At 45.9% G+C, this 23279-nt stretch overlaps 1 protein-coding gene across 1 annotated transcript in view; it reads left to right on the top strand.

Annotated features, from left to right (window-relative positions):
• LOC144751959 (uncharacterized) overlaps positions 1-23279 on the top strand; it is a 309766-nt gene that overhangs the window by 261359 nt on the left and 25128 nt on the right. Inside the window, exon 8 of the mRNA XM_078639921.1 lies at positions 15326-15398. Within this exon, the coding sequence (XP_078496047.1) occupies positions 15326-15398 (73 nt within the window). The remainder of the gene's footprint in view (positions 1-15325; positions 15399-23279) is intronic.

The following is a 23279-nucleotide window of genomic DNA, read 5'->3' as shown; positions in this document are numbered from 1 at the left end:
ACTACCAGGGACACATACATTCCCCATGCATTCCTATGGGAGGGCAGGCCTATCTCCCCACACGCACTAAGAGTGCACACGCACTTTCCACTGGGACACAGTGAAAGTGCGCAGAACCCAAAAATCACCATCACCAGGTCACATTCAAAAGCAAAAAGTTTAGGGGTGAACCTGCCAGAAGGGCCAAGTCCAACAATTACGCACCGCAATTCGACTATGTTGCGGAATGTTCACCGCGGCCATAGTGACACAGAAAGCAAAGGCACAAAGTAAACTTTGTAGCACAACTTGGGTATTAATTCAAGGAAACTGTTTAGAAAGATTCAAGCTTGAAAGGACCTATATAAATATAGGTAGGTTTTTCCGACACCACCATTATCCGGAAACAATAGAGAAGGGGTTAAGGACTGAATGTTGTACTACTCAAGTGTCATGTAATAAGACCACCAACGATTGGGCGCCATTTCGCAGGGATTCCGTTCTCCTACAGAACTGTGCATAGAGACTTGGAACCTCAGTGAATTAGGGTGTACCAAAACTCCTCTTAGTACCCAAAATCCCCTACCACACTAGCTACAGTGTCTCATTGGTTATTACAAACTCCCAATGATTATACAAACCAGAACGTGGTCTTAGTACACCTCGGGTAACGTGGAACAAATGAACACTCTTTCGTTATACAATCATTTCAATCCAGAACAAGGAGTAAATGAGGACGCGTGCACATTTGAAATGTTTATTTTCTAATGCAGTGTTCTCAAACGCAGTATCTTAGCTAATACAAGCAAACATATTATAAGAAACAAAGTAATCAGCATAGTTACTAGTCCATAGAATACAAAAGGTGAATGTTAAAATGCTAAAATGAATAAAGTTAAACACCTAATTCTCACCCTCCCTAGCTAGTATATTATATTATATCTAAGGTCTCTTTGGGTTTTAGCAGGGCGGGCCCATACCTCCGATCCTAGTGGTAAGGGATCACATCATCTTCCACCAGCTCTCTGCATGCGAAGCACCATCAAGTGTGCGTATGCTGTGTGCAAAGCAATATAAAACGCGCCTAAAGCCAGAATTTGGCCGAGCTGCATGTATGTTATGTCTAGGAAGGTGCGAAGATCAGACCTCACAACAACCACTGTCGAGATATCCTTGAAGGCTTCAGCACTCACTGTACAGATACAGCTCACCAAGCAAGGCTGATATCAGAGTAACAACATATTATTCTCATGTGAATCAAACCGCTCTACTAGGCTCAAAGCTAAAGCAACAGTTCTGTGTCTTGTGCAGAAGCAGCAGAAAGGTAAAATGGCGTTTAAACTCCTAATAAGCTCATGCTAACTTAACACAGCATATAGGCAAAGCATATCTATAGGACACCGGGTATCTAACGTGGTAACCACCGAGGCAGTCCCTAGTTTCCGCAGAGGCTCTGTGCTGCTCACCACTGACAAGCTAAATCAGACTGCGCAGGTGCGTATCGTGGAGCTCCGACCTCAAGGAGTTTACAGGCCTCTGGCTTCGCAGTCTGCGCCACAATCCCTCTACGACTCTGGCACCAAATCTGGGTGGCGTGCATTTCCTGGACAGTCCGCTTGTTTCTGGCAGACACTGTTCCTCCCTGGTGTCGTCCCTTGGGTTTGACCTCATCTGCTGGCTCTGCGCAGCACTTTCGGTCACAGGTGGGGCTGGGGGGGCACCACTGACCGTCAGATCTGCAGCCTCCTATGTGGCCATCCTGGCTCATCCCAGGTTTTTTTTTTTTTTTAAATGTAGAGGACGTTTTGGAAAGTGCAAATAGAAGAGGGGTGGGGGCAACACGGTCTAGTTCCTCAAGATATGAAATCTGCTTAAGCGTTCCCCTAGTGACTCGTATTCTTGCCTGTGGTTATATGTAATTTGCTTAGACCCAACCACAAAAGTGCAATCCAAACTTTTTTTTTTGGAGGTATTCTGCCTTCATGTCCTAATCGATCCAGTCCTGTACCTTTTTGAGCTTTCAAGAGAAGGACGGTGTATCCCTCCTTCTTTTTGGTCTCAAATCAGTAGGGTTCCAGCAGCCACTGTTGTAATATTTATTGAACATCTTTGTAAGCCTGTCACATGAGAAACAAAAGGGTGGATTTTCATAACGATCGGACGTGCAGGTACGACACTGGTACTTTTTTGGATTCTGTATGGCAGTGCTAGTCTCCAGGAAGGAATTGTTTTTTAGTTACTTTTCGAAGAGACTAGTTTTCTTATTTAAGAACCAGTTAGCTCCGCTCATGATTTTATTCTAGAAGTAAATTGACCCTTCTGCAGTAATACCTTTTTAATGAAGTGTCATGAATTGAGTCTGATTTTTATGGTTTAATACTCAACCAGAGTATTTATTTATACAGACATAACAATGCTATTGGTGAAGGTGAAGAGGAGCCCTGGAGACTAAATGATCTTTTAATTGCCATTGGTGAGTGGACGGGTAGGAACTGGTTAGCACTTGACCATAGTGTGACCACACTATTGTCTGTAGCATCAAATATACAATTATCAATGTTGACACCGCCTGCAACCCCTTTACTGCAGGGTGGTCTGATTTCCAGCCTTTGAAAGAATGTTTTTTTTTTTTGTCCTCATACGCCAAAAAGATATTCTCTGAGTAACCAATTCCTGCCACCCCCTGCACAGCAGCAGGGGGGGGGGCCCTTCTTATGCTCTGAAGATCTTAATGGATGCTCTTTCTGCAGATACCCGATGCGTACTTCACGGTACTACAAAGTATAGATTCAATTCAGTTCCATCTTTCCAGGCCCTTGAACTGATAATCATTGGACAATCGTTCACAACCTATCCAGCCAATTGATACATGGAATCCAAAAATGCTTCCTTCTCTTCCAGGCTACCTTATCCAATTTAAGTGTTTGCCTGATTGCCTGATTGCCCTGATCCAATCTAGATATGAAGGTATAGTAGCACTAACCCAAAGTTTGCATGTCTCTGTGCGAGCGAGAATAATTAAAGAGATAGTTTGTTAATGTCTTGAGGAAATTCATCATAATTAGAAAAAATGCGAAAGAAAACTAATGATATACTAACTTGTATATCAAAATTGAAGAGCGCTTTCATACATTCTACTTCAGACCAAAAATTCCTTGGAGCAGGGCAAGTTAAAAACATGTGAAGGTCGTCTGCCTTGTCCTGGTTACACTTTGGACAACAGGGAATAGGCCCCTTAGAGAATTTAGCCAACCTGGCCGGGGACCAATACACTCTATGAAGAGAAAACAAATGATTTCACTTTAAATTGGAAGGTGCCACTGTAACGAAGTAAATCAAAGGATACTTGCCATAAATTCTGCAAATCAACATCCGGAACTTGGTCCCTCCAAAGTTGTACCGGGAGACAGAAATCCCCATCCTCTCCTTCCAGGATTGTCCAATAAAGCACTGATGTTTTTATTCTTCTTGCTTTCTTCAACAAAAGTTCCTCCAGAGCCGAGTTAACGCCTATTTCCACTGCCATAACCTGAGCCCAACTCTTGATTTGTAAATATTTAAACTTTGATAAATTATTATCCGTAAGATTGGAGATCTCCTCCCAACTCAAAAGGACCCCTTCCGGCATTAATTGGCCCCAAGATTTTATATTTGCTACCCGAAGCGGAATGGTCAATGAATCTTTAGTCCACTCTGGAGAACCTGGTGAGTCCCAAATTGGAGCCATCGCAGAATAATATGAAATATTTAGTAACCTTCTTACTCTGGCCCAAGCATATGCCCTATCTCTAAGAACTTTTAAACGAACCTTCTTAAAGAAACGCGAATCACCGAACTTAAACAAAAATCCCTGGGTGCCTCCCTGGAGCTCAGATAATAGTCTGTTTCTGTCCTCGCTGGGAAATCGAATAGCCTTATTCCCGCCTTAATTAGTAATGTCCAGGCATATATTCTCAGATCTGGAGCACAGAGCCCTCCTTTAACTTTCTTTCTACGCAGCTTCTTCCATGCAATCCTTATGCCCTTTGAAGCCCAGATAAATGAATTCCATTTGGCTTGTATCTTACTTAATCGGGGTTCCTTAAAAGCAAGTGGAATATTCTGAAATATGAAAATTAATTTGGGTAGCAGCATCATTTTAATAATATTGACTCTTCCAATTAAAGTCAGAGGAATAAGTGACCAGCCTTTTAGAGATTCTGCAATTTGCCTCTCAATTTTTAACAGATTTTTGACGGCCAATTGGTGTATGTCCCGCTTGATTTGTACCCCATAATATCTTATTTCATGTTTTAAGATTGGGATAGATGTTAAGGGTGGTATATTCCAAATCATGCATTCTGATTTAGACTGATTAATTGGATATCCAGAGATTTGACCAAACTGCTCTGCCGCACTATAAATAAGAGGAATTTTGTCTATAGAATCCACATGTGTACGGTGAATAAGGGCTAATTATTATACTACACTTCTAAGAAGCGAGTCTTAAACGAACAGGGTTACAAGTCTAGGCTTGGCCATGGTGTCATTCTTTACAGCGGCTGCACCAATGATTTAATAGGTAGGGTGCAAAGAATACAAAACATGGTAGCGAATTGTCTAAAAGCCTCAAAGAATGCATAAGTCTGCATGAGAAACAAACGGATATAAAGTTGAAGTATTACTCCCTAGGATGGTGTGGTCTTGAAGCGCCTGCTTCATGAAGAGTGCTTAGAAGGGCATATATAGAGAGGGATGCAGCAATGTGATTATCAACAAGTGTCCGTTGAGATTTAGATAAAAGATTGAGTAAAGGTAAAAATGTGTGTGGGAGGTGGTTCCTACTGCGATGCCCCGATTCTGCGCCCGTAACACGATCGATGCACCGGTTGTGCTGCAAGCAGACTTGAGATGCGTCCATTTCACTGGAGCAAGCACCTGGGTCCACTTCCAATGGCACAAGAGCAGGTAATGAGGGATTTGATATCCTTGAGTATCAAGCAACCGGAGGCTCAAGGATCTCAAACAGGAGGCAGGCCAACAAGCCCTTGTAGATCACTCTGGGTTCAAGGCCGAGTCTACCTATCCCTCTGCAGGGTCAGAGCAGCAGGGCCGCACAGCTGAAAAGCAGTTCTTCCTGGGCAGGATTCTATTAGAGCGACAGTCCTTATATCAGCACTGCAGTTCTTCTGACAGAAGATATTTACTGGTTCAGAAGTGCCTGATTTGGTGGGGTCAGAGGCCCAGTACTTCTACCCAGTTGTGCCTTTTTAAGTGGGGGTGACTTCAAAGAAGGATTTTTGACGTGCACAGAGTTCCTTTCTTTCCAGCTATGACTCTGGCTCCCTACCGGTGGGAATTCAATCCTTTATTTGTGAACAGTAGACTGCCTATTCAGGTGTAAGTATCAGCTCCTCCCTCCCATCCTGCCCAGGAAGAGCCATCAGGATGCAGATGGGCACTCAGACACACCTAGCTTTCCTTTGTGTGGCTGTCTAGAGGGAATGCACAAAGTCAAGCTGTCACCCACCCCAGTCGTGTATTAGACACCAGCTGCAGGTACTCAGAGCGTTAAGAGCAGAAAAATGCCCGCTTTCTAAAAGTGGCATTTCTAAAATAGTAATCCAACTTTACCAGTAAAGGTTTGTCATTACTGTTCCAAAGATATAAAAACATGATAGAACGAATCCTTTCTAATCAGGAATTAAAACTTAAGTGTAATAAGGAATTCCCAATGTTAACCTACGAGAGGAGTAAGCCTCACAGTAGAGAAACTCATGTGGCTGTTTTTCTCTACCATGACATGCAAAACCTAAAAGTACATGTCCTACGTTTTACTTATACAGCACACTGCCTTATGAGCTACTGAGGACCTACCTTAGGAGTGACTTGTGTAATCAAAGTGGAATTCAAAGCTTGGCAAAGAATGTTAAATGCCCAGTCAAACAGCACACATTGGCAAGCCAGAGACATGTTTAAATGGCTACGTATATGGGTGGGACAATCATTTCTGCAGACCCAGTTGTTGCATTTAATTTACAGTCCCTGGGCACACATAGTGTATTCTACTAGGGACTTACAGATAAATTAAATATCCAAATTGTGGATCTACCAAATGTAACCATGTTTATGGGAGAAGCATATGCACTTTGATAACTTTACCCCTGCTGACTAGTGCTAGAGTCCTAAGGCCAACAAAACAAAAAGAATCTGCAAAAAGAGGTGGTAAGCAGGCAAAAGGTTTGGGGGAGAAGACCACCCTAAGGCTGACTGGTCGAACACCTGCCAATCCCTATTTGCTGGTCCTCTTTGCCATGCAAGAGTCACCCAGTTTACAACAGAGCATACTGATGGGTTCTCTGATCTGGCCTTATGGTGGCTCTCACCTTAAAAAAAAAAAATAAAAAATTGGAGAACCAGTTGCTCTGCATTAGGTGGAACTTATTTTCCACTTGTTAGCTGAGCGCTCCCAGGGGCCTGCTTTATTCCCTCTACTTTTAAATCTACATTTAAATGTCTACATCAGACCAACAAGAAAGGGTTGAGTTTTCACTCCAATGTGATCAACTTCCTATCCAAATCCATATGGATGTGGAAGAGCCAACAGGTAAACTGTGAACCTAAACCAGATCACTAACTAACTGTTTGGAGTCAGTAACTTAATGTCAACGTAGATGAGGGAAGCCACCAAGTTTGCAAACATAGATTCTCACAGCCCCCCCCCACCCCAATGTTTTACCTGGCTCATCCTACTTTGTTTGGCGCACCAATACACTATTTAGGTTACGTTGCAAATCTTGGTTGCATTTCTAATATTACAATTATCAAATGTGGGTTGAAGATGCACCTCCTGGGCACAGTAGTGTGCTTTATAGCCCAAAGAATCCAAGAGAAGATAGGAGTATTGATTGACTCAAAGTGTGACTTATACACTACAAGGAGGACTTTCGGAAGCATAACTGGACCAACTGCAGACATCTCAAAACTTAGTGACCCATTTTTGAATTGGTAAAATGGGTCATCTTTCCCATCCGAGAAAAATCAATTGACCAAAGATGACTGTCACAGTGAATTTTAAAATTGAAATCCGATTATTTCAATGGTTCAACGTTTTAGGTCCATTGAATTCTCAATGAGATGGACCTTTCTACTGAATGCATAAAATATCCTGCCAAGACTTAGATTGGTATTCTCTAGAGAGCCTTCCTTTTTCGGCATCCTCTGAACCAAATGAAAGTCACAAGTTGACCTGAAGGTTTCAATGCTGACGAATGGTGGTTTTGGATCCATCCTACATGTGAAATGAGCCATACCAGGTGTCCATTCTCAAAGCTTTAAAGAAGTACATTCTGTTAATACAATCCCCTTTGTTGTGCTTGCAGTGTTTATTTTTCTTAGTTCCTACATGCAGGTAAGTTCACATAAAGCAATATAGACTAGTTTATAGTTTCGGTATTAATGCAGGTTGTTGGTCTTTTTTTTATATTTATGCAATTTATAAAGTTAGCAGATGCTGAACGGAAGTTCTTCCTTGGAATGTATCTCTTTAGTTTGCTTTGCAGGGGCAAAGGGCTCTTGCCCTGAAATGCTGTGAAACAGCAGACATTTAAAAGCTATACTTTACTCAATTTGCAGCCAGTGGATTTCATTCAATGCGCTGGATGAGGACATTCTTGGCCTGTTTAATGCCAATTTTGCAGCCGCTGCTTGCACTCAGCGCAATCGGTTGTCCAGAAAATCCGGTATTCCTAGCAGCAAAGTGCTGCAGTAGTCCAGCCTACTTACTCTCCCAAGCTAAAACCTGGAGTGTGCGAAGTGTGATACTAACAAAGGCAAGAGTTTCCTTAGGCTCTAGAGTACTGCACCTGAGCCACCAAGCGGCTTCTGTGCTGTGACCATCTGGTCAAAAGACTGCTGTCCCAGACCCACATAACTTCCAAGTTGGGGTTCAGCAGGAGCGAGGTCAGCAAGATGTGACCCCACCAACCTACAGTTTGTAGTCTGTCTGAAGAAACACCTCTTGTAACACTTGTACCATCTAGCTGCAGATTCCTTACCTTTGATTTTCCAGGCCTCAGGCTGCATACAGAAGATTTTTCTTAGCAGTACCCCTGCGCGCCAGTAGGTATCATCGGTCGACTCCATGTAACTTCTGCGTCATGTTTGTCGTCTGACGTCCACGTCGTCCATATAACTGCCACTCAGGCGTGCCGATGTCCGTATTTTTCTTTCTGTGCCAGCTAGCGCAGATCCGTATTAGAGAGCTACCACTTGTCATTTTGACACTTTTTTCGACTTTTTGGCGACTTAGTTGGTGTGTTAAGTCATTTCGAGCAAGAAGACTTTGGGGTTCAAATCGTGTGGCGCCTGTCACCGCGCCATGTCGGTCTTAAACTCCCATTTGGTTTGTCCCTGGAGCGCGACCACAACTCCATCATGCTTTGACTGCTGGGCCATGGCGCCGAAGGCCTTGATGGAGCGGCCCTAAAGCTTCTCGTGGCCTGGCGTCCAGCATCGCAGAGGTTGGCTTGTCTGTCTCGATCCTGGTCCAGGTCTCGGTCTAGAGAAAGATCTGAGCACTGCTCTGGTGAGTCGAAGTCTGGTAGGACGCACCACAAAAGATACAAGGAATCGAAGTGTGCTTCGACTTAACCCTGCCCGTCTCATGACGCAGCAGAGAAACCTCTGCGTTCGAAGCTCTGCTACGCGAAGCGGGTGCCTGGGTCGGTTTCGCGTTTCCCTCCCTTTCCGGGTCCAGAAGTGACCCCGGCGCATTTGGAGTTTTGATGCCATTTGTGCCATATTTTGGCAGCCTGAGCCTGCGGCGCAACTTTGGGCCCCGCAGACTGAGGACGGATGGGCCCCGTGGTTCCCATGCTGGCTACTCCAGCACCATTGCCTCTGATTGGACCCATGCCAGTCGCACCTCCACAGCGACCTTCCCCGGCATTGCGTCTGGCGCGGAGGTCCTCTGTCGCCGGCTCCCACCGGTAGCGCCTCCATGTTCCTCATTCCTGATGACCGAGCCGGTGGGGGGTCCTTCTGCGCCCACTGAGCTGTACGGCTCCATGCCATTTACCCTGCCATATTCTGAAGGGTTAGGGATGAAGATTGGGAGGGGAAGGCACTATCCCTTAGAAGTCCCGTCCCAACAAGATGTGGACTGGTACAAGGAACTGGGTGATGCCAGTGGTTTGGGACCCTCCCCGGGCTCTGGCATGCTTTCCCCTCCTACCCTGGATACAGAGGAGGGAGCATCCTTGGCCATGGTGGTGTGTATGGCTGCAGAGGTCCTAGATCTGCAGCTTCCTACAGTGGCGGTCAAGACTAATTTGACAGAGGTCCTGCAGCCTGGGGTCTCCAGTTCGGAATCCCTACTGCCTTTCAACGAGCCCTTAACAGATGTCCTTCTGGGAACCTGGTCCAATACCGCCATCGCCCTGCACCCTGTGACCCACTTTTCCTCAACACCCCCCCTTCTACTGCTAAAAGCTTGGTGGCACAGACTTCCACTTCTCGAGGTGCGTTCCCTTCTGGTCAGGGAATCCAAGAGACTGGAGAAGTTTGTAAAGAAATGTTTTCTTCCGCAAGTCTGGCATTGCGGTGGGTGAACACCACATACCTTTTGGGCCTTCACTCCCATTTGATATGGGATAAGGTTGCACAGGTGTTGAGTATCAGAGGAGGACCAGGCTGTACTCTCCTAGGCAGATGGGAGAGACGCAGGTAAGTTCACCATCAGATGTGGCTTTGACACGACGGACTCGCTAGGTAAAACAATTTCCACGACCGTTCGTCACCACGCCTGGTTGTGAAAGTCTGGTTGTTCGGAAGATGTCCAGGTTAACCTTATGGACATGCCCTTTGGGGGCTCTTGTCTCTTCAGAGACGAGGCGGATACTGCTCTTGAGTGCTTCAAAGACTTGCAGGCCACTGCCAAAATCTGTGGGCCTCACCACTACCAGAGCTTCATACGCTTTTCGCTCCTTTTGTGGCTTTTCAGGGGGCCATCAGCCACGCCAATCCTGTTCCGGCCAGAGGGCCCCGCAGGTTCATCCGCCTCTGTGGGCTGTGGACCCTGTTCACCCTGGCCCTGTGGGTCTGGGAACCAGAAGTTGAGCCAAGCCACAATCCCCTCCTCCACTGCAAAACCTTCCTAGTTCGATTTCTCCCCCCTCCCCCTAAATCCCTCTCAGCCAGTTGGTGACAGAGTACGCTGTCATCTCCACCACAGGCGCAACATTATATTGGACAGGTGGGTGTTGCAAATAGTCCTAAGGGGCTTCTCCCGCCCCTTCAAGATTGCTCCTCCATCTATGCTTCCAGTGTAGGATAGGCTGATGAAGGATCACCTTGCTTTGCTCCGAGGAAGTATAGACTCTCTTGGCCAAGGGAGCTATAGAGAGGGTTACCGGGCCAGAAGTAGGCAGTGGTGGGTATAAGCAATCGCAATGGAGCGCACACCGCTAGCCCCTCCTCCGGATCGCCCCTCAGGAATCTGGTACATGGAGTTCTTGAGTGGTTCACCCATGTGGGTGCAAGTAGGTACTTGTAAACTGATGATCTCTAGACCCGATACATGTCCCGGGTTTCTGGATATCGCCCGAGACATGGCTTGGGTTTCGGGATAACTTCCCTCATCAGTAGAGAAAATAGTTAGGGGTGGAAGAGAAGGCCGCCAAACAACAGTCAATGGCCCCTAACGATCTTTCTCTACTGATGAGGGAAGTTATCCCGAAACCCGAGACATGTCTCGGGCGATATCCTAAAACCCGGGACATGTATCGGGTCTAGAGATTCATCAGTCCAACAAGTACCGACTTGCACCCACCTGGGTGATCCACTAAAGCACTACAAGTACCAGAGTCCCGAGGGGCGATCCGGAGGAGGGGCTAGCGGTGTGCGAACCATTGATGACTAGGCAGTGGTGGGTATTCCTGCTACTTTCTGGTCCCCGAGAAGGACGGAGGCAATCGTCCTGTTCTAGACCTCAGAGCCCTCCATTACTGCCTGAAAAGAGATATTCAAGATACTTACCCTTGCTCAGGTCCTGTCTGCCTTGGACCCAGGAGACTGGATGGTAGCGCTGGACTTGCTGGATGTCTATTTTCATTTGGCCATCCTTCCTGCCCATCATCTCTACCTGCGGTTTACTGTGGGCCACAAACACTTTCAATTTGTGGTGCTTCCCTTTGGCCTTACCAGCGCCCCTCATGTGTTCACAAAGGTGATGGCGATGATTGCTGCCCATCTGCGGTGATCAGGGGTTCCTGTCTTCCCCCTATCTCGACGACTGGTTGTTGAAGGTGGGCTCGCCCCAAGCAGTCGTCTCTCACCTCCAGGCTACGGTGAACCACCTGCATTCGCTGGGTTTCACTATCAACGTGCCGAAGTCACAGCTGACTCTCCCTCAGACTCCTTTTCATTGGAGCGGTTTTGGACACTGTGCAGTTTCGGGCCTATCCTGCCGAACGGCGAATCCAGGATATTCTGGCTGTGATACCGATGTTTCATCCTCTATCCTGGATTTCGGTGAAAATGAGTGAGGCTGTTGGGCCTCCTGTTAGTGACTCATGCATGTGGACTCTGCAGTAGGACCTGAAGTTTCATTGGGCACATCATCGAGGAAATCTCGCCCACCTTGTTCAGATTTCAAAGAGCACTGCGAGAGACCTGCAGAGGTGGCGAACAGATCGTGATTGGGTTCAAGGGCAGACCCCTCTCCCTTCACTCCGATCTCACAGTAGTGACGGGTGTGTCCCTTCTGGGATGGGTTGGCCATCTGGGGGAGGTGGAGATCAGTAGACTCTGGTCTCCGGCGGAAGCCAAGCTCCATATCAATCTGTAGCTTTGGGGCGATCCGACTGGCACTGAAAGCCTTTTTGCCATCCATAAAGAGAAGGCTTCGACAGGTGTTCATGGACGACACTACTGCCATGTGGTACAGTAACAAACTGGGCAGAGTGGGGTTGTGGACTTCGTCTCTGGACTTAGCTGGAACAGGGCATTTCCCTGGTGGTTCAACACCTGGCCGGTTCTCTTAACACCAGGGCGAATGAGCTCAGCCGACGATGCCTTTCAGAGCACGAAGGGGGTCTCCATCGAGAGGGGCACAAGGTCTTTCAGCAGTGGGGAAAGCCTTGGTTGGATCTGTTTGTCTCCGAAGAGAATGCACAATGTCAACAGTTTTGTGCATTGGAGTTTCCAAGGCGGCTCTCGCTCGACGACGCTTTTCACTGAGAGTTGAGTCAGGCTTCCTAAATGCCTTTCCGCCCATACCACTCCTGCCCAGAGTGCTCAAGAATATCAGGAGCGACCGGGCACAAGTTATTCTTGTGGCTCCGGACTAAGAATGGAGAGTTTGGCATTCCAAGCTTCTAAATATAAGTATTGATCCTCTGGTCAGGCTGCCTCTTCGGGAGGATCTTCTGTTGCAGGGTAGGGCTCTCCACCCGAACCGGTCCACACTCTGCCTGCTTGTGTGGAGACTGACTGGCGACAGTTGACAGCTTTTGACCTCCCTCCCGAAGTCTGTGAGGTTATCCTGTTATTAATAAGTAAACCAGAAAAGAGTGTCAAATGGTTATACCAGGCCAGTCAGGAGCAGCTAAGAAAGGGGTTGACGGCCTCACTCAGGACGTTAAGGAAAACCCTCACTCACCACCTGGTGATGACCTGTTTCATCATCGGGCCCCACCAAAGAGACCGAGTGCCTCTTTGGTGTGCTACAACTACAGATTTACTGCGGAGGAGGATAGTGAGATTCAGATGTGTTGTGCAAAGTAAATTTAACTCAGTGGTGAGGATTTAAAAAGTCAGTAGTATATCAGAAACAATTTTATTCTTTGATCACTAAGGACAGGTTATTAAAACTGTTTGGAAAAGAGTCCACAATTAATTAAGTGGTAGTTTCCCTACAAATCAGTCGACATGTTTCAGCCATGAAACAGTGTAATGTTACCAGGCATTCTCCAGGACTTATTGGTGTATTAAACACTGGCGGTATGGACGCGCTAAGGCCCACCCTTACCTAGGGACATGAAAGTGAAAATAAAGGGTGAAAAAGTGCAAAATAATTAGGTAAAAATGTGCTTCCTAATTACTCCTGGTTTAGGAGGCTTCCAGCTTTATGGTTTCTGCACTTTTGTGGTGTCAGGGAAGTACACCATGGGTCACAGGAAGGGGGTGGGAACGTAATTGGCAAACCGCCCTCGACGCTTTGCACCCTCAGTGTACCTGCATCACCCTCAACTGGACCCCGAAGTGACACTGGAGTGACACCTGGCTATCCTGGTAGCCAGGTGTCACTCCACAAAATCGGTATATGCCTGCTGATGGAACAAATTTTGTAAATATTATTCAGATCGGTCTACTGACCCATTATCTTGTCCCTTATCTGAAGTCTTGCAGTTTATACTTTTTTTTTTTTGGGCCCAACAGGGCTCGGCTCTAGGCACATTGGAGGGTTACCTTTCTGCCTTTTCTTATTTCCTTCGGCTACCTGATCAGCCCTCTTTTCAAATCACCTCTGGTGCAGAGATTCTTGAAGGAGTTAACCCACTTGTTTCAGCCTTCACCATTTATTATGCCACAGTGGAACTTTAATTTGGTTCTCACCTTTCTGATGTGAGCACCGCTTGAGCCGCTGCATAACTGCCCTCTGCGGTTGCTCACCATCAAAACAACTTTTTTCGTGGCAATAACCTCTGCCAGGAGGGTAAGTGAACTGCAGGCACGGTCTTACTGGACTGTCTCTCCGGACAAAGCGGTACTTCGGACTAGGGATCTTTTCTGCCTAAGGTGGTAACACCCTCCATCTGGGACAGCCAGTTACCCTGCCCACCTTCTATGCACCCCAGCACCCTTCCAAGGAAGAGGAGTGTCTCCATAGTCTGGATCCAAAATGAGCATTCTTATTCTAGCTCGATTGAACCAGAGAGTTCCGGGTGGATCACCAACTCTTTATAGGATACGTGGGTGCAAAGAAAGGCCATGCTGTTCAGATGAGGACTATATCCCGATGGGATATCCTCTCTACAAAAATCTGTTAAGCCTTAGCGAAGAAGGATCCATCTGAAGAGCTTATGGCCCATTCCACCATTGCAAAAGCGTCCACCACTGCTCTTCAGTGCTGTGTTCCTGATTCTGATAGCTGGCAAGCTGCCACATGGGCATCTCTGCACACGTTCGCCAGACACTATTGCCTGGATTCTCGGGTTCCCAGAGAAGGCCTGTTCGGTCGGTCAGTTTTGCCGGATTTTCTGGTCTAAGCCGTTCCGCAGTCCCTCCTCCGGGGATGATATTGCTTGGGTATCTGTTGAAAGGTAAGTAATCTGCGGCAAGATGTCTCTCAGATGGACAAGTTACTCTCCTTCGGTAACTCGTTATCTGGTAGAGAAATGATCTAGCCGTACATTCCTTACTGACGCACCCACCCTCCCCGCCCTGTGGAATTGGTTTGAAGTTTCGGATGTTTCCCTTCAGGATCCTAGCTGTTCATTTTTTAACACACCATGGTCTGTCACTTAATGGTGCCACACTTCTGACTTGGAAAGTCGTGAAAACTACGGACGTCCGCTCGTAGGTTATATTGATGACGAGGACATCATGCCGAGGATGTCAAGATGAGTTGATAGATGCCGCCTACTGGCGGGCAGGGGTACTGCTAAGAAAATTCATCCGGATCCAGCCTGATGCCTGGAAGTTCAAAGGTAAGGAATCTGCGGCTAGATCATGTCTCATAAGGCATTACCGAAGGTAAGTAACTTGTCCTTTTGATCTACTGGGTAGTGCAGTCTCAGGAGGTCCCATTGTAAGTGATCAAACGCAATTATACATAAACCTTTATCAGCATAAAAGCCTTACAATGCAACACCATTTCATGAGAGCAATAAAAGAGCCCTTACAAGAATTACAGACAAAGATTGCACAAACACTGCACTTTGGAATAAACTAATTGGTGCTTAATTTTGGGCTGGGGATGCTGGTTGATCCCACTTGGGCATGGGACATGTATCTCTGCTAGACTTTGTGGCTGGTAGGGGGGGCGCTGCTAAACCGCTGCTCCAGCAGTATGAGTCGGGAGACTGAGATAATGCTGCACCTAAACGCTAGTATGCTTTCAGGTGTTTGTCTACAGTTAAACGCCCACATCCGGGGCCGGTTGGCTGCATGGGAGGTGGAGCGTGCACTGCAGGTTGGCTGTACCTTGGTAGTCTTCCCAGGCAGTGGTCAGTGCTTCATAGTTGTCCAGTGCACCATGTACACCATACCATCTGAGTCGTGTGTTTGAGATGTTTCCTGGCTTGTGTTGGTTGATCAGTGTGTTGGGTCTTTGTGGTGATGTTGTACCTTTTTTTCTTTTTAGGACATTATGCAGCCCCCATGCAGTGGAAACACTGACCTGGACCAGGAGCTGGAGGAGGTGAAGCGTGAGCTAGGTATATTGGAACGCTGTCCTGTGCCCTTCACTGTCCTAACGCATGCCGCTAAAGTCGAGCAGAATCGCTTGTGCCGCCTGCATTAGCCATAATGCATTAAGAGTGCGGTCTGCCATGTTTGTGGTGAAACTGCCCCTGGAGCAGCAGTGAGCTTTGCATCCTTGACGTGCACTAGATTTCCATTGGTGGAATCCAATCTCTTGCCCTTTATTTATTGTGCCCAGTTTAAGGATACTCCATGAGCACTAGGTACTGGGCTGTATTGCACTTTATCCTATTTTTATACTTTTTGCACAATAAAATAAATGTTAATGTATCATGAAACGTCTTGCGGAGTGTGTTTTCAGCTAGAGCAATGTTGGAGTATCTTCTTCAGCGACACTTAATTGAATGTCCGAAGCCCCCGCTGCCTCCTTCCATGGAGCCTCGGGGCAGGCGTGCCAATCGCAGGCAAATTACAAGGTAAAAGAAGTTACGAGGAGTGCACTTGATATGATAGAACCTATATCCAAGCTCTGGGATTCGGGCACTCTGCATTGTGTTGTAAAAGACGATCCATCATAAGTTCTCGCACTTGATACCGAATGAAACTGTTTTGGACAAAAGTCTCCAGAAATATATATCCTCTTAATGTTCTAAATTCTCTTTTTTCCCAGGGTGTGCAATCCATCTAGCGCTGCCTTTCTGACCTTAATAATTCCATGCAGTCCTTTAGATGTGTTCTCTCCTTTAGGAAAGTAATAACATTGTTTCGTTATCTTGGAGCCATTACGCTGATGGTCTCCATTTTTGTTTGAGTCAGAAATGAGGGCTGAGATGGGCTTAGCATGGATGCCGTTTTTTTAAAAACATTGACAGGCCTCTCATGCAAATTGATCACTTTTCAAAGTTGCATGTATCCTTCTGCCTCCTTCGCCGATCTTAGGATAGCCGCATCCTGTAATTTTGCAGCAATGTCCTTCTTCGACCCTCTGGTAGATGCATTCCAGTGTCCAGTATGCCTCACCAGTCGCAGAGTAGTTAACCCTGCTACTATTCCTAACTGAAATATATGTGCATCCCATTAGAAAGCAGTAAGACTGCCAGGCATTTGCACAGCTCATGCTCTTTGCTACTGACCCATGGGTGCTGGATGGAGTCCCCCTAGGATCCTATATCCAAGTTATGAAATCCACATGTTTGGGGACGGCTGCCCATTTACTCTCAGGGAGCTCTGCGTCTAAAACCCTCACCCAGTTAACACCAAGGCCCTGGAAATCTGTAACCTGTTTTATTCCAAGGGACTTGTAAAGATTAGTAATGTCTTCCCTGTTCCCAAGTTAAAAACAAAACTTTAAATACAACAATTTGAAGCGTGTGATAGTTCTCTGGTTCAGTAGTTGCTTGCTCCCATGTCACTGCTGTCCGTCGGCAGACAGCTGCATGCATCACACCTGTCCACATGAGTCCATAGTATTCTCTCATCTCCTCAAATGACATTCGAGATTTCAAGATGTAAACCTGGCCCAACTGAGAAGCCCCATCCCTGCACCACAACGTCCAGATCTGCAGTGTTTTTCAACGTTGCAAAGACCACAAGGTGTTCTCCGGGAACATTTTTTTGCAGTTGCCTACACCAGCAGTGCCTCGCGGTATTTATAAGAAGTATGGGGTACCTGATAGTGGTCACCTCCTAAGAAAACTTGGCGGCGAGTACATTTCCAAGCATAGCGTTGATCCACATGGGGTTCAAGAGAGCCCATGGAGTTTAACTTTGCAAGGATCCATTGGAGCTGCGCCGACAAGTAATAGGTTTCAAAGTCTGGGACGGAGAGACAATCTTCATCTTTTGTATGATGTCATTTAGTCCTGGCCATGGCTTCTGTGCCCGCCTGACCCCCCAAATTGAATCAATTCGGACAGTAGTCAGATCCTTAAAGGAAGACCCAGAAAGAATAACGGAGAAGATACATAGTTTGTGCAGAAGGACCATCTTTGTGAGGCCACTGTACGTATCGGAGAAAGATGTAGCTTCCCACAAAAGTCAATCGAGTCGCCTTGCCAACGCCAGGGCTTAGAGGTTCCATGGCAAGGAATCCTCTTGCCATCTATACTCACAGATGCTTCAATGTGTGCAGCGTTTGTTATAGCCCATATGTGTCTTGGATGGAAATTGAATGACAAAACGGTGCTTTAAGGGAAAGATGCAGGACTTTGATGTGTTGAGTTCAAGCCCGGAAATTGCACTGAGCATCTCCGGCTTCGTAAAAAACGTGGGTAACCTTGCATCAATATAATGGAAATATAATATATTAACTTATAGCAATACCAGGTGGAGCCCACCCCTGCACTTCATGGAGTGTCCACAACTTCCATGCATTATTGGCGTAGGGCTCTGTGGCCGTCGTAAATAGGAGCATAGACCAGGGACTGCCTTCTTGCATCCCCCTTTGGATCGATATTTGAGTGGGCACTACAGTTGCCAGTCTTAAAACTGTCACCTGGATTGGTGTACAGGCGGCCAATCCACACTGTGTTTTCCAAACCCCATAGGCTACAGGACGTGGAGAAGGCAGTGAGAATTGAGCAAATCGCAACCTTCAGATCAGTGGAAGGCACCGCTGCATGTTGAATATTGCACAATCTAATACATACAACAACTCGCAGATGTTGGCAGCGGTGTTTCTACATTGCACAAAACTATCCTAGTCTGCATGCACCAAATGGGGGTTTGCTCTGAACACTGTTTGGTAGCACTTTTCCCGGAAACTTACAGTTCAATTTAATGATCGATAGGGTGCAATAAGATTTCGCGACCAGGTTTTGGCAATATAGTTCTAATTGCCTCCCTTGTGGGGCACCGGAGACTGCCCTTCTCCTGAGAAGCCTGTCTTGGAGCAAGCGTATCCTGGAAGATCTTAAAAATGAAAGGAGACGGACGTCGTCTGAGGCTCTCCAGGTAGCCAGCTGCTCTGTGGTGAGACTGACCTCAGCTCGCGAGATTGGAGAGTCCATATCTTCCATGGGGTCTGGTGTAAGGTGAGGTAAGTTGACCACTCATATAATCTTCTGTGCAGACGAGTCTGCTTCCAGGCCTAGTTCATAGAGCTGCCTGCGATTGAAGGTAAAAGCTTCATCGATGCCCAGTTGTGAATGTAGGTGGTAGCCTTCCACAACTGTCCGCAACAGCTGGTCATCCGGCTCCTGCCTGATCATTGCTCCGTCACTTTACAGTATTACCTGCTTAGCGCGCTGCTGTGATGCAACGTTTCAACCAAGAAGCCATTCAAGGCTTCATCTGGTTTAGAAGAACTTGTCATTCAAGTCTCAATCCATCCATTGTGACTCCAGGCCTGCCTGGACTGTGAATGTCCTAAAACTATCCAAGTTCATTAGGAGCCTGCACTGAGGGCACTCCTCTGTAGATCTTCGTATTTCAGAACTGCAATTATATTCTTTTCAATTGACAGGAATCTAACCTTTTTAATGTACTTTCATCAGTTTATGAATTAATCTCTTGTAGGCATGATATCAAGGAGTGGGTATTTGATGCATTTCAGGTCTTGGCAGACCCTTCATTAGGACAGTACATTTGTGTTTGTTATGTAAAAATGAACACTCCTGTTCAATGTGACTCAATTTAACATATCTACAGCATAACTAAAAGCACAAATGTAAGCCAGTAACCCCACCTCACTGCTGATACTATGTTTTACACACAAATGTCCGCATTCTGCTCTTCGTTAATCTACCAATATCCATGTGGTTTTGCGCATATTTGATCTTCCATTACTTCCACGCTATGCAGTTGTGAAACCTTGGTGCACCATAGACTTCACACATCCTATGGGTAACAACTCTAGTACGGTTTGGTATTCAACCCACACCGGCCTTCAGAATTTTAAAATGAACTCCACCAGGCTGCATGTTGGTGTAATTTCTTAGTCCCTTCTTTTTTGCTTTTTGTGATCTGCTAAGTTCATTTTGAATTAAATGTTTTGCTTCTCAAACCTGTATCCAACTTGGAAATAGCTGATTTTTGTTCAGTTATCCTTATTCTTAACCGGGTTTGTCCACCATCATAGTTTTGGAAGATATGACTCAAATTAAGCATGTAAACAATACATTGACAGATGTTGACCGTTCCAAATAATGATTTTACCCTTGAATTTAGCATAAACTGTAATTGAAAATCAACATTAGTCATCAGTTATGTTGCCAAACGTATGGAATAGCACAAAGGCTGGTCTGCAGATGAGCACATGTCCTGCTACCCAAGATCCCTGTTCACTGCTGCTCCCTTAGATGAAGTGGCAAGAAAAATGGCCTTCTTCTTAAGTTGTAGACCAGGATTTGATGAGCGCTACAGAGAGAGTGATTGGTTAATCTGGTGGTTGGGTGGTGGTAGAAATAGCCCAGACAGTTACAAGTGGGGGTGTGGCAGCTTGTTTCACCTCGCAGCTAGGAAATGTGATGTGTTCTTGCCTTGTACTGATCTATCCTCCCTCGCCCCTCCTTCTGACAACGCAATTTGTCCTTTCATGTTTCCTTTATTACTGTACATAAATGCCTTGCCTGTACTCAATTGTGCCACATTGTTCGCTGGTGATGTAGTATCCAAGGGCTAGAATGGACTCTGAGCAATGCAGCACAATACGCAGTGCTGCCGGGTGTAACCCCCATGGGCAGGCACCCTGTGTATGCCTGGTTTTGTCTCCAAAGTATCAACTAGGACAGGTGAATGGAAATCTTGTTCTGGACCTAAGCTCTCGTGTTCAGTGATCTTACTGTTTTCAAATGTGGTCACCATGTATGTATGTTAGTTGTCTTTAAATATGTCACAAACTAGTTTTCATATCTTGAGTTTGTCAATTAACTTTACTAATGATTGCAGTTTTATATGTACGTATTGAACAAAATTCACTTATTCACCGAGCTACTTCCTAAATCTCTCAGAACAATGTTAAAACAAGATGCCCTATTTAAATGCCAGTTTTGTCTGCCAAGTAACATGAAAGCATTCGAGGAAATATGAGAGAAAAAATAGGACCAGGAAGTGTTCAACAAAAAATATATCTGGTAGATATTACTTCCCGCAGATTACTCACCTTTAGAATATTCGCAGGCGACAGGCTGGATTTATAAACTTCCCTACAGCACTGCCCCCGTGTGCCAGTAGGATTTCAGTTTTTGTTCCACACCTTAAAATGCGGATCCGGAGCACTGCTCTCCTCTTTCCTTGTCAGTTTGCACATTTTTTTTTCTACAAAAATGTTTGACCAGTGTGCAACGGAACTATGTGCCCTCTAAAAACCACAGGACTTAAGTCATGCCGGCGGATTGTTTTACCCAAATGTTTGTGATAGAGCTCTTTGCTCTGTGGGCACTTGACATGGCTGAAAGTTGAGTGACCAAGGTCCCCTAATGAATTCGAACTCAATCCCTGTATGTGAAGTGAAGCTAGGCGGCAGCGTAAGTGCAGAGCGCTCCCTTGGGCATTCCTACGACCGGTCTTCTCATTCAAACTCTTTGGGTTAGTCCAAGTGAAAAAGGAAACACAAAAAGGCAAGTGAGGCTCATCCCCATCTTGACACTCGCTATCTACAGAGAAGTCACAAAGGCCTCAACGTGCCACTCGGTTTAGCTCCTGACCCCCCTGAGGATCCAGTTCCACAATGGGTCCTGATGCAACCAGGTTTCCCTCGGTCATCCACGATGCCACAACATGCACTCTTGTTCCCTCTGGAGCGCCTCCGGAGGGACCCTAACTGAGGTTACATCCCAAACCCACTTAAACCCCGCCTCCCCCCATACACTTAGTCATAACTCTGCCACTGATCAAAGTGCTGGTGGACCACCAGAGGGCAGCTTTGTGACAGTCAGCCAACCTTCAGAGCTGACAATAGGGATGATGGGGATGACTCCAACCTCCCCCACCACTCCCATTATGATCAGTCTCTACACGGACCTATACGACGCCAGTGGGCTGGATATTACCCCTAGTACTGAGGTTTTCTCCCCTTGACTGACAAAGGAAGAAAGTTCTTCCTTTGCTGTGGTGATTAGGCGCAACTGAGGTTTTGGACCTACAACTCCCTTCAGTGGAGGTAGAGACTTGTGTTCTCGGAGGTGCTACAGCCTGGGCAGGCTTCCTCTGAGCCTTTGCTGCCATTCAGTGAAGTCCATACTGACACAGCCTTCTTCTTGCCCTCCAGTGAACAGACAGCTTGTTGGGCACCAAAGTCTGCCAACAGGCGGCCCAGATTTTCTGACTCGACGTTCACCTCTAGAGGGTCTGGTGATTCAAGCTTTCACCAATAAGGTGACCCCCAGTGCATTCATCGCAACCCCAACCTCTTGGTTTCACCCACCCCCAAAGACCGGGTCTAGAAGGGAATTGAGGCATTTGGGAAACTGATGTTTAGTGGCCAGCTTAGCCTTGAGGTCCATCAATTCCACTTACCTTCTTGGCTGATCTACTCCTGTCTTCTGGGACGTGGTCTGCAAAATCGTGTCAGATGTCCCGGAGATTTGACAATGGTGCTGAGGGACATGGAGTGTGAAATGAAAGGCTGCAGGATGTCAGTTTTTTCTAGCACATTTAAATTGCTTGCAAATGAAGTGTTCATATATTTCAAAATATATCCGCAGTTAAAGCAATTTTTTTTGTATTTCTGAAGTGTGATGGAAAGAGATTTCAATATGATCAACAAAAATATGAACACAATTTAGTGGTGGGCACAAGATAAAAATTAGTTGAAACCATATTTTCATACATTATCATATGTGCACTAAATTGTTTTATCAGTAAAACTGTAGGTCAATGGGAAAGTTTGTGGCAAATTCAATGGAAGATGTGATGTCTGTAAAAGACAATGTGTTATCACACAATTTAAAAATGTTTTTAAACACTAACTCAAACATTTTGCCCCCTCCCTGGTGAAAATGCTAATTAACTAAAGTACACTATAAATGGGCTACATTATTATTATTATTTTATTATTATTATTTTATTATTTCATTGTTATTATTATGTTATTAATTATTGTATTTCATCATTATTTCATTATTATTATTTCATTATTATTATATTATTATTTTATTATTATTACAAACTAGTCCAATCACAAACTACTTTTTTGTACAGTAGGCAGGCTGAACTTGAATATTTGAAGGTGCTCTCATATGTGATATTGATGAAAAAGGCGAAACCATGAAATATAATATTTGCCTACGCTCACACATTTTGAGACCAGTTTCTGGCTTAAGCACTTTAGAGCAAGCAGGTTATTTCAGCCACTACATCTGCAGGTCTGGTAAGATTTATGATTATTCAAGGCCTGCATCCTGCAGTCCCACATACATTACTTGCGGTTCAAGGTCGCCCAGGAGCATTTTCAATTTTCTATGCTCCCTTCTGGCCTCAATTGTGCCTGGCTGGTGTTCATGAAAGTGAGGGCAGTGGTCACAGCACACCTTCAGAGGTTGGGGATACCAGTGTTTCCCTACCATGATGACGCGCTGTTGAGGGCTCGCCACAGTAAGTAGTAGGCCACCTCCAAGCGACAGCGTACCTCCTAACCGCATTTGGGTTCACAATCAAGCGCTCCCTTTTATTGGAGTCCTTTCGGAGCTGGTGTGGTTCAGTGACTCCCATTAGTCGCAATGAGTCCAGAATATTTGGACTGGGTTCCCAATGTTTCAGCCTTGGTCCTGGGTCTCTGAGTGGTTCTGAGGCTTCCTTGCATCCTGCTCGTTGACTATGCCAGCTGGCATATCCGGGCTCTGCAGCACAATCAGAAGTTTCAGCGGACCCAAACTAAGGTAGCCGATCTGATTCTATCCACGTAGCAGAGGAGACTGCAAAAGATCTGCGGTGGTGGAAGCTTGACCACGGTTGGA

Source organism: Lissotriton helveticus, chromosome 4_2 (genome assembly GCF_964261635.1).
Source record: "Lissotriton helveticus chromosome 4_2, aLisHel1.1, whole genome shotgun sequence".
Classification (NCBI taxonomy): Eukaryota; Metazoa; Chordata; class Amphibia; order Caudata; family Salamandridae; genus Lissotriton; species Lissotriton helveticus.
The sequence above is the reverse complement of the archived record's forward strand: the minus strand, read 5'-3'. Positions and strand labels throughout refer to the sequence as shown.